This window comes from Acipenser ruthenus, chromosome 2 (assembly GCF_902713425.1).
Source record: "Acipenser ruthenus chromosome 2, fAciRut3.2 maternal haplotype, whole genome shotgun sequence".
Lineage (NCBI taxonomy): Eukaryota > Metazoa > Chordata > Actinopteri > Acipenseriformes > Acipenseridae > Acipenser > Acipenser ruthenus.
The window spans coordinates 68067681-68080576 of NC_081190.1; the positions used below are offsets into that span (position 1 = coordinate 68067681).

Consider the following 12896-nt stretch of genomic DNA (forward strand, 5'->3'; position numbering starts at 1 on the left):
AGTAATTTAAACTGGTTTTTACTGAAGAGGAGCCAGGATATAAGTATTTAGATTAAACAAATGTGCATGGAACCACTCCACCCCTTTGTACTCTTTGTGCATTTGTATTCATTTTGAGGTTATTTGTAAAACAAGAACTGCTATTTTTCTCAAGGCAAACCTGTTCCATTACAATACTGTTTGTGTTATAAAGGATGTGTAGTTGTCCACATCCTGACCTTGGGTATTTCCCTTCTCATTCAGTGGTTGTTGCTATGATCTGTGCTGACTGTATACACAAGGTTGCAGCTTGGTTTTGATACTACAGTACCTCCTAGTAGAAGCCCATTTTGACACTTTTTGACAGTGAAATTTACAGCTTTTGTGGATTTTGAATAAAAACCTGTAGTAGCATCAACCAGCTGTTTCAAACATATCTAAATGGTTGCTTTATTAACTTCCGAAACTTTTTGTAGGAAATCCTTTTAAGGGCCATAAGGGGCAAGCCAATAAACGAAAATGCACCAGGACTTGAATTTCATTTTTTGTGTGCTGGGGGGATTTCCCCTCTGTGCTGCAGCCAATGGGGGGGGATTCCAAAATTTTAGGGGGTAATGGCATATAAAAAAAGGCACTTTTGCATATAAAAACTATATATATATTTTACTGCATCATCATTCACACTGGTGTTATTATTATTATTATTATTATTATTATTATTATTTATTTCTTAGCAAACGCCCTTATCCAGGGCGACTTACAATTGTTACAAGATATCATATTATTTTTACATACAATTACCCATTTATACAGTTGGGTTTTTACTGGAGCAATCTAGGTAAAGTACCTTGCTCAGGGGTACAGCAGCAGTGTCCCCCACCGGGAATTGAACCCACGACCCTCCGGTCAAGAGTCCAGAGCCCTAACCACTACTCCACACTGCTGCCCTTTCAGGAGACCTAACAGCTGTTCAGCACTGTGAGACAGAGCACTCTCCATTGCTTTTGCCACTGCCTGATGTGAAGTTTTTGCATGCAGCAGAAGAAAAAGGTGCTTTTCTTTTTAACCAGCGCTCCATTTCTTTTTTTTACCTCTTTACACTCAGTCCTATTTCCGCCTGTTTTTCACGGTTTTCATTTATGTGTGTTTACTGGATAGTTTGTACTGCATGCATGTAACATATCAAATGAAAGGCCACAAAATGTCCTTTCATATTATGTAACAAGATCAGGCATACTGTATGTGGTAGAGATAAAAAAAAAAAAAATCATGTTTAGTCGCTGCTATATATATTGTAATCATAGATGGCTAAAAAAAAAACAACAAAAAAAAAAACACTGCACCATTAAACCTCAATATGAAATGAACATGGGGCGGAAGCTCGAGCTTCTAAGCTTTCCAGTGATACCACCCCTTTCATTCTAGCTGCTACAATGATGGCACAATAGACTCAAAACGAAACCTAAACTGTGAACTCTGTCACATGATGAGAGGCTTAACTTCAGGCAATCGTAGTTCCGGCTAGGAGTACCACATACACACACTGAATACCTCTTTGGAAAACCCCGAGTCTGTTCTTTTAAACAAGCCATGGTAGGTGGCTTTTACGGTGCCTGAGTAATATGTGCATAACCTTTGGTGTGCTGGCGCCCCAAAATGAATGGGGCTGAGTTTTATGAAAGTCACCGCTTGCAAAACAACACCTAGATGGACTTAATATCATCATTTTTTTTTATTTTATTTTTTTTCAAAACTGTTCACTTACTGCAGTGTACAGAGTTTCTGTAATCCTTAAAGATAGTGGCCGAGAATCACGTACGAGAGAGTAAAGTCTCGTGGCACTTAAAATATCCTGCTCTACTTTTTTTTATTTATTTATTTATTTATTTTAACCAGAACTACTCGGAATGTGGCTCATAGTGCTTTCGTCACTGACACCCACTTCCTTATAGATTGTTGTAGCATTTCAAGCATTCTAAATTGGGTGAAAAAATACAGTAAGGTGTCCTAAAATATCTCTGCAAGATTTTCCCGCACTGAAAGTTGCAGATATGCGGGAGCAACTTGGAAAATGTGAGATTCCCACAATCCCTCGCTGAAATTCAAGCCCTGATGCACAAATACACTAAGCGGCATTTAATAAATTGCGTGTGTCTTTTTTAAACCCCCCCCTCCCCCCCTCCTATTACAAGTCAGGTTTACATTCTATAAATAAAAAAAACAAACTTTCTTGGCAAGAGGCAGTGTAACTGTGTAGATCTGAGAAATGTGTACAACATGCCACACTGTAGAATTTTGTTTTGGGACACTGTCACTTAATTTTATGAGGCAGCTGCTGGAGCACTCTGAAGTCAGACATTAGACTGATGTATGCCACATAGTTTGGAATCTCCTTCAAGTTGTAATCTTGCAGTGATTTGTATTAAGAAAGGATTTATCATGTCATGATACTGTGACCTTTTAACTACTTCGGCCCTATAGTACAGATATGGCCAGAGGTTTTGCATCACCCTATAGAATTAAAGTGGATACTACAGGTTAGTAAGATTTGCTCAGAATTATATTATTTTGGTATATAATCGTGTCCCCCCCAATGAGGGGCCATCACTTTATCAAGTGGTGCCTACGCTTTATTTGAAGCTTGGCTAATTCATAGTGCAAGCCTACAGCAAATGATGTGCATGCGGAGTACAGAACAGCATGCACTGCTCAAATATCACATGTTGTATATCGGGTCAGATTTGCAAGAACATAAAACCAAGACTTGGGGTGGGGTGGTGACTATTGTACTGAAGCCAGTAATTCCCAAGACCTTGCATCATAGAACTTAAGAAATTGCTAGTAAATGACTTTGTGTGAAAATGCTCCATGTTTTGAATGGACTGCCTGTCCATTTAGAGCTCTGTACAAATATCATATTTTATATGTGCATGGGGTGGATAAAGGTCGAGAGACTGAGCTGGTCCATCACCCTTTTGAGAGGATGGTCCACCCTTTTGAGAGAATGGTAAATAGTATAACGAAAGGCGAAACAGTCAGATGTAATTGTTTTGTTTTTTTATTGAGTACGTCACATAAACATCTGAACAACCAAAGCGCATATATATATATATATATATATATATATATATATATATATATATATATATATATATATATATATATATATAAAATCAAAACACAAAAATGTAACTTAATAAACATCTGACCAGACATCGGTTTACAACATACATATTTATAAAACTGAAACGATAGCAATACATTTTTAACTTTTCAACAGCAAACGGTTTATTATCAGATGAGCAAAAGCAACTGAACAACGTAGATAAATAAACTTAGAAAAAAACTTTTACAGAAGCGCACAGCACAAGAAGTTATAAAAAAAAGTCTAATTTATTTTAGTTTTTTTCGACAAAAGGGTATTCCTTTACCTTGAGTCTAAGGCTGTTCACAATCAACACAGATAATGCGCTTCTCCACACTGCCTTTCTGCACAGGGCACAGCTGTCCGAAGTTTTATTTTTATTGCACTTGCCAACCTGGCACTGGCGTCTCTTGCGGCTCTCAGCGGGGTTGCCAACTTCAGCTGTGGGTACACGCTTGGCAGTCTCCCTCTGTTCCAAATGCTTCTTGCGACGTTGCTGTGCTAACTGTAAAATATATTCTCTCCTAGGTAAATTCTTCTACGTGCATTCTTTGTAAAGTACCCATGAGTTGATGGCTACTAGGTCCAATACATTGTAAAACACCTGAACAGACCACCATCGGGAGCCAGCTTTCACTGAATACTTCCATGCCATCTGATCCAAAACATCAACTCCATATTTTGTTGCGTTGTAAAACTCCACGGTCTCTGGTATTTATTTTCACTAGTCCCGATGCTAATTGATTGACCAAAGCAGGCGCCAGCCTTCAAAAGGCCGATTGGAAACAATAGACTGTCAGTCATTCACTCAGGCAGAGAGTAGAGACTAATCTGATTACAGCTAAACACATAAAAAAAAATTAAGTAGAATACAGTTCTGTATAAACTGGAGCAAATTACATTTTAAAACCAAAAACTGCCAAAATGACTGCCGCGGGGCTTGTAGTGTTAAAGATATCTCAAATATTGCAAAATGCATTTTAGATCTCTCATTTAAAGCTCCATTTAAAGGTATCTGTAAATCATTTTCAGACATATGTAAATGTATTTTAGATATCTTAAAATGATTTACAGATATCTTTTAAATGTTTAAAGATATATTTTAAATATTTGAAGATATCTTCAAATATTTAGAGATCTGGAAATGATTTAGATATATCACAAATATTTAGAGATACTGTGTCCTGTAAATTTAATTTGAGATATGTCTAAATGATAATTTGGCTTTTAAAACATGCATTTGGAATTCAGGAATAAAATCACATTAATGTAACTTCTGTTGCTGCTGTTTCACACGACCACCCCTGTAATATTATTATAAAACATGTGGATTTTCTTTCCTGGTCACACAATTAAGGTGGCCAGATGTCCCGTTTTGGACAAACCTTTCTTGGGACGCTCCTTTCGTCCCGTTTTTTTCCCCCAGAGCATCGTCGGGCCAGGGCCGTCGAGAGCCATCATGGGCCCCGGGGAAGGATTGGTATGTCCCGCTGTCCGTCCCCACCTCCATGGTACTACATTCATCCGACTCTGTAGTATACTGTAGTCTAAACCAAGCTTCTAAACCAAGCAATGATACTTGCAATCTTAGCAGTGTCTGAGGAAGATCATTTCAGCCGATACAGTATTTTAATAATGGGTTTGAAGGAAACTGTCAACGACGCCTAGAAGTTTCAATATCTCAATTAAAATCTGCAGCAGGATAGTTTACTTTTTCTCAAAGTAGTTATGTTTAAGTTATTTACAGGATTCAAACTTTTTTTTAGGTAAGTGAATAAAGCTTACTTAACATCAAATAACATACGTTTTTAGCATAAACTACATTTTGCTATACACTATTTTATTTATCCTTTGCCAAAAATAAACCACTCATCTCTGCTCTTAACTAATAGCCTGTATTGGTAAATATATTTGTATTTTAAGCAATATAACGGATCATTCTCTAATTGTGTTTACCACCAGCTGAAGAAAGTACTTTATTTATTTTACATGATACAATATTCTAACAAACTGCTGCACCATGTTGTTTTGAGCAAATTGTAGATCTTAATAGAATAATTCATACTGTGATATATATTGTGCAACTTTAGGGTTCTTTTAAAGTTTTTAAAAGTCTTTAAAAAAAATACATACATTTGCTATGCCTTTTTTTCAGCTTTTTGGTGTAGTACAATATGAAACGCAAAAGTTCAAATCATTGTGGGAAAGGAAGTGTTTGACAGCGCCTGGATACACAATCATTACACAACAGAAGCACGTTGGCTCGGTGTGCAGTACTGGAGTTTTTCTTTTTAATGTGGTGGTGGGAACGCAAAGGGTCTTGTGCAGGGCTAGTTGTTTTAAAATGTTTTATTAAAAAAAAAAAAAAGTTCCCCCTTCATCAGGGCCCCCCTTTGGGGCGTTGGGCCCCGGAGAAATTTCTCCGTCCTCCCCACCCTCTCGGTGGGCCTGCGTCGCGCCAGTAACAGAATATTGTATTTTCATGCAGGCTGCTGTGTTACTACCATGTCGAACTTATTACAGTACAATGACGCTTGATGTGACTAAAGGGAAGGTTGAACATCCAGTAGCATTAAAAAGCGGCTGTACAGCGCTGTGCAAATCTGGAGAATTACTGAACAGTCAACGTTCATATTTGCAACCAATCAGAGAATTGTGGGTGGGTTTATCCCCTGACTACTGCAAAAACGAACTGGCAGCTGTCCTTGTCTGAATCATCGCTCTCACTGCCCGAAGAGGTTAGACTACTGTAGTCTAACAGTAACGGCTCATACAGGTACCATTTATGTTGTGTTGGAATTATTCTCTTCACCCATGATATTTGTGTATCTGCGTGCAAACAGCTTTGCTTTGTGTGTAGCTTTAGGTGACAATTGTAGAAATCAATGCTGCCATATCACATCACCTTGCCATGTGTACAATACAGTGCACTGATGCTTGTCGTGGTTTGAACACTTTGTGCATCAAATAGTCCATTAGCATTAACAACAATAGGAGGAGATGTAAAATATGACAAGTATTTGAAAACAGGTACCCTCTAAGAATGTATGTTAGTGAATAATACAAAATTTATGAAATTAGTTATTTTCACATTTATGAAATCCATGTTGTAAAATATTTGACATGTTTCATAACATTTTTTATTTATATGTATATTATGTATTTTTTTTTTTTTTTTTTTTTTTTTAGCAATAATGAAATACAATAGTTCCAGGTCTCCAGGTGCCAATTTAATGTCTTTTAAAAAAAAAAAGATTTGCATTCATAGTTGAGTACTGTATATGATTCAAATAGTTTAAAAGAATTACCAAAAAAAGAATCACGTCCTTGTTTCATTTTACCTTTCTTTTTTTTAAAAATATCTAAATAAGCTGTCGTAGAGGCAGGATAAATCTCTTTAATTTGGTGACCCCTTATTTTTATTTCTGTGTTTTAAATGTATTCGAGACGTAGTATATTTTGTCCTGCAAAGTTTAAGAAAAAAATAGAGACAATGGAGTAGTCATATTTAAGATGAATGCTATCTGTTGCATAGGTGCGATTAGCTATATAAGGTATTTTACTTTCACAGCTATTAGTTTAATAGAAGAAAAACAACAATTTGATAAAAACATGTGTTTTTCCTTCAGCAAAAGAGGCGTATGTCAGGGTTCGAATTACGGGGGGGGGGGGGGGGTCGATCCCTTTTACGTTTCTCCAAATAGTTTTCGCTCCAAATTTCGACAGGTATCACTTAAAACAGAAAGGAACGTGTTAATTGTATGACGATATTTCCTGCCTCGTCTCTGCAGTTTTTCAGTACCAATCAATGATAATGAGAAAGCGTCTCCAGACAATCTGAACACTTCTGTGTGCATTTTACATAGGCTAACGCTTATATTAAGGAAGATTAAATCGCATTGCTTCCGTAAGTAAAGCAGTGACAACATTTCATTCGATGAGAAAAGGAATACGATTTAATCTTATTACACCTTGATCCATGTCTCAGCCTAGACTGTTGACTCAAAAAAACAAACAAAAAAAAAAAAAAACAGGCAAGATCAGCAAACAAATTAGCCGTCGTAAAATGCGTACTTATCTAATTTAGATTGTCAGACTCTTTCTCATGATCGTTGATTGGTACCAAAAAGTGGAATAGGCACACAATTTCATCACACAATTAACACGTTTTTAACAGGTTCCTTTCCGTTTTAAGCAATGCACGTCAGTGCACAGCATGTTAAAGGGGGGACTTGAAAATACAACTATTCAGACAAACTTGATGGGCTTGCCTACGTGGATTACTGTCTACCATACTTAATAACGTCTTCAGAAGGACATTCCTGTTTCTGCAATCAGGGCAGCTTCTAAACAAAACTCGGAAAAGCTGATTTAGTGGGCTTCACTTATTGCACACAGTCAAAGAATAAGATATTTAACACATTTCATCACCTTTAATAGTAATAGTTTAACAATAGAAAGTGGCTTAAAAAAATCCTAGTATGTATTAATTACCAATCATCCAAGCACAAACTGCAATAAAAAAATATATACAGAACAAATACCATATCATATTAAATGGTAAGAAATTAAATATTTTGGGGGAAAAAAAAGATTATATGAAGTAACCATTTAATAAATATTGAGATATGTAATGTTTGCATACAGGAAGAGAGTCAGGTTTGCAGATTGGAAAGTGGAAATCAAAGAGAGAAGATGCAGTTTTAGGCAGAAAAGGGACTAGATTTGCAGCAGTAATCGGCAGTAGTTTTAATATTATAATTTTAATATTATTGAATTGCTACTGTGTAATGTAATTAATATACTTTTTATATAAAAATGAAATTACAAAGACAATCATTTATTCACAAAAAAGTAGGATTCCACTCTGAATATCACCATGAGTCTCTGCATTCACTTTCAATATGATATTAGATCAAACATTGCCAAAGTGAAAATAAAAACCCTGGAGCTTCCCTGTAGCTTGGAAGTTGGAAGTTATTCACAATATTTCCATATTGTCCCAGTTTAAGGATTTAAAATATGGTCACCTTATACTTAACTGCTGAAGTGTCTTACAGCTACTGCCACATAGTTCCCTATACATATTTCCTATAAAAATGTCAACTTAGAGATCTTCAATGTTGATATAGGCCCTGTTTTTCCCCCCTGCTATATTTGCTTTTTTGATTGAGGTCTAGGCTTTTTAGCCTTAGGTAAGTTGAATGTGTTTTTAGTACTGGCATCACATTTGTTTGTTTGTTTGTTTGTTTGTTTGTTTGTTTGTTTGTTTTATCACTAGGGAATGCAAAGGAATTATGATTATTTTCCTTTGAAAATAACTAAGGTGTGAAAGTGCCCTTATTATGCAACATCTTGCGCCACAAAATTACAAATTCTGGGTGCTTTACAATAAAATCTGTAGTTTTTAAAACCAGAATACTGTATACGGGACTACAGAAAGCCTTAGTTAGGTAATCATAAAATATTCTTACTGTATATAACTAAGTAATCTTTTAAGTGTTTTTTCTGTCACTCTGTCTTTCAGATTTAGCTGTGGCTCAACGCAAGTTTGCTCAGTCACTTGGAGAATTCAAATTTGAGTATATTGGGGATGCCAAGACTGATGATGAGAAATGTATAGGTAAGGATGTCAATTACCATAACTTTGTGGATTGCCAGGGAGAAATTATACTGCATTACATACTTAGTGCTGAAAGAGTTTACTTGCCATGTCTTGTCCATGCAGTACTGCTGCACTGTGATCCAGTGTTTTTGCTTCCAATTTGTTGTGGCATCACTGGTGTGATACAATTCTGTTTGTTCTTTCAGATGAATCTCTACAGGAATTTGCTTCTTTTCTCAAAAACTTGGAGGAACAAAGAGAAATAATGGTGAGTATGATGAACCACCCAATAAATGAAGATTATTCCGCCCGGAGAAGTGCTTTTGGGTAAATTAACAGATACATGACTGTGGAGAGGTGAAAAAACACATATGTTTAAGGCATGTAAATGTCAAAAATAACCAATATTGCAAATAAGTAAAGACATTAAGGATACATGCTCTATAAGAGTCAAGCAATAGGCAGTGATACTCCTTGGGTAGAGAAGCATGGTACTATGATCCCAGTCTCTTAATCTTTAACCAGAATATCGGTTATTGAGATTATAGAGAAATGCATTCCACAGATAAAAGCAAACTTCCCATTGCATCTTATCTGTGTTTTTATACAAACTCAGATAAGGTGTGAATTAGAGTTGGGACAATATTAAAAATCTCAGAAATGATCATTGCGGGATAAAAAAAAAATCTGGATAATTGAAATTATTGTGGTGTTTGCTCATTAATACCCCTTCTCCAGTGGCCCATCTGACCCATGAGGGCTCGGTACGGTACGGTACGGGTACGGGTGGTTCTCCACTGGCTATTTGTCGAACCGAGCGAGAACCAAACCATGAAACTCCTGCCTCACAAAACATCTGAATCCGGCTGCGAGCCGAGCCAGGGGCGGGGTTAAGGATTTTCGTCATTACGTTGCATCAATCAGTTCACTCCAGAAAGAAAAACAACAAACATGGCAGGCAGCAAGTGTGATGAGAGAAAAGTGTAGCCTTGGGACGCTGAGGAAGTGCAGGCTCTAGTTTCTCTGTGGGCAGATAGAAGTGTTATTTCAGGAAGATCTGGAGTCGTGCGTCAGAAATGAGAACGTTTATTACTGAATTTCTGGCGATTTGAAGCAAATGGACATAAACGGCGGGTACAGTACACTTAACTCGCACTTAAAACACAACATTCTACCACATTTCTCATCCTTGAACTTTATTCTATTAGTGCTCAATTTATTTTAAATGTATTTCCCATTTCTGTAATGTGTTCTTTATACAGTATACCGATAGTAAAATCAAATGAATACCCAGTGCATTTTTTATACTTTGGCCTATAGGTGACTTTAAATAACGGTAACACAAAATAAATCATGCCTTCTCTGTACACCGTTAGTGTATTATTTTAAGTTGAAACTGAAGGAATTTAGTGCACTTTTTACCCAACTACTTAATAGTACACAAAACAGCAAAATAGTTAAATTTGCTGCATTAACAAGCTATGATACCATACAGTACCTTGCAAATACTGCACACAATAAAGAAATAATAAATACATTTTAAATGTACATAGAATAGTTTATTGTAACTTTTTAAAATATTTATTTGTAATAAAAAGAGACCAACTATTGAATTTTTTCTTCAAACCTACATAATTATTATTTTAATGATCTTAACATTAATGGACCTATAGCAAAAACCTATCCCCTTTTGATCAGAAAACTGTGCCTCCCCCTGTTATATACTGTCTGCTGTCATAGACAATACAATAATACACAAGGATGTGAAATGCCCCATTTTTGTTTCTGTTTTGGACAATGTAATTATGGTCCTGAGTGTTTGAGGGAGAGTATACATAATCAGTACACATCTGAGCTGATTTTTGGCAGAGCGCTTTTGTGAAACAAATCTGCAGGAAAATGATAAGCCTATTTACTGAAAGGATTCAAATGTTTTCAGTTTGTTGTTTGGGTCATGCACATTTGCTTACATAAAATAATTGGTGTTGTTTTCTCAGTAGGAGATCTATGAAGTGTGTGTACATAGCTATGGTAGAGACCTTCCAAAAGACAAGGTTTTGCACAGTATCAACTGTCTGAACCAGCTGGAGGCCATACTAGGTCACTAAAGCTGTTAAATGCCAACTAAATTACTTAAGGGGAACGTATTAATGAAGAATATTACTAAAATTGTGAGCAGATATAGTTTACAATACAAAAGCACTCACAAGAATGATGTTGCAATTTCCCTTTAAATTCATGGAAAGGGTCAGGCAGCTGGGGAAGGGGGCACTTGGAGGATACTTGATGATTCTAAAACATATGGCTTATGAGTGGAATATTTTGCATATTTATGCCACTCCTGGAAAACCAATTCCTCATCTTTTCTAGTACATCTTAGCTGTTAAGCTGCTGACATAATGTTGAATGGGGAATAATATGAAGGTATTGATGCATGCCATGATTTTTGGAAAATAATTTCAGTGTTTTCAAGGTAACAATGGCCGGGTTTCCATGCAGCTTAGAAAGTTGATACTGTCTCTCCTCAGTCATTATTTATGTGACGTACCACGCACATACCACGCACATACATGCACATACATGCACATTCCATGCGCTATAGGAAGTTTGTGTCTAAAACATTGTACAACTTTAAGGGGTGGGTAAATTGTCTTCTCGCACTAAAAAGCTGTACAATTGAACATAAAATTTATTTTTTGTATGGAAACACATCCAGAAGTCATACATTATGCTTATGAGACTTCAGCACTGAAAATCCCATTTGTGACTTAACCTCACCCAACCTTCTACTATACGTAAAGGCCTTACCACCAAGCAATCCTTTATTATCTGAGAGCTGCTGGAAGTAGCCATGGCAAGGTTATCTGACCAAATAGGAAAACGTAAGCATACAGTAGGAGGAGTTTAGATGACTCTTCATTCAGGATTTTTTTTTTTTTTTTTATGTGACACCAATTATTCAGCGTTTCAAATTATTGCTATTTGATAAAGTGATCCTGCTTTATAGTTTTTTGTTTTTTTTATAAGCAGCGTTATAAAAAAAATACTGAAGCTACTAATAACAATTTAGCCCTTTGTAATAAATAAATAAATAACGAAGCCCTTTGCAAAGCACAAATATTTTTTTCCTCCTTTTACATTTTTGTTATCTTAATGTTTATTGATCAGATAGTCGATTTGCTGTAAATTTAGGCTTTTCTGTCCCTTAGCTATAAAATGCAATGCACGGCACACTAGCCTTAAGTAGTATCTATCATGGGTACCTACCAAGGACAAAAAAGCCACGTTTGTGTATCCCTATGTATTAAAAAGCCACGTTTGTGTATCCCTATGTATTAAAAAGCCACGTTTGTGTATCCCTATGTATTAAACTAGCATAGCTGGGAATTTATTGCCAGTGGCTTTATTATGGCTGCAGGCTATCAACACCACCATGATTGAGCGAGTTGCTTCCTTGGCGCCTTTCCTCCGGTAGACTTATGAGCGGCTTGCTTTGTTCTTGCCATCCATCTGTCCCTCCTTTGTCAGTGACTGTGCTGAGAGAGTTATGTTTGAAATAGTAATAGTCATAGTAGTAGGTGGGTGAACAGAGCGTGATCGGGTTCATCCCCATATGAGGACGACAGCGTGTGAGCATTGTCAATTCAGTCGCAAAAAAAAAAAAATGCTGTTTTTATTTTATTCATATTTGTATAACGCTGTCTGTTTTGTTTGTTTTTTCGGTCAAATGAGGCAGGCTGCACTGTCTGTGTTTTAAGACAACTTTAAAAACTTTGTGGAAACCCAGTTTAAGAAAGCTGTACGACACCAGTAAGTCGCGCAAGGCCAAATTGGAACTCAGACACAAACATTTAAATATACCCTCCCATATTTGAATATTAATTAGGTTATTTGCATTTGGAACTAGAATTTCGCAGGCTAAAAGTAAACTACATGGAAACACACAGAACCCGAAAGTACTACCAAAATAGGGTTAGAAAAAGGTAAGACTTTTCTTTTTCCATGGAAATTGCCCCAATGATATGAATTTTGGCAAATGCCAGGTTTGAAAATTATCAGTCACATCAGAAATCAACCAATCGCAGTATTTGCCAAAATTCAGGACAGCAGTGATTTGTTTCTGTCCTGTTTTTGGAAAAACACATTAATTACTTTTGAGCTTTCAAT

At 36.4% G+C, this 12896-nt stretch overlaps 1 protein-coding gene across 6 annotated transcripts in view; it reads left to right on the forward strand.

Moving 5' to 3' along the window:
• Positions 1-12896, forward strand: part of LOC117409087 (rho GTPase-activating protein 10-like) — a 97585-nt gene that overhangs the window by 28786 nt on the left and 55903 nt on the right. For all 6 annotated transcript variants that reach the window (XM_034014705.3, XM_034014706.3, XM_034014707.3 and 3 more), the window contains exons 2-3: positions 8652-8747; positions 8936-8997. In XM_034014705.3, coding sequence (XP_033870596.1) covers positions 8652-8747; positions 8936-8997 — 158 coding nt within the window. The remainder of the gene's footprint in view (positions 1-8651; positions 8748-8935; positions 8998-12896) is intronic.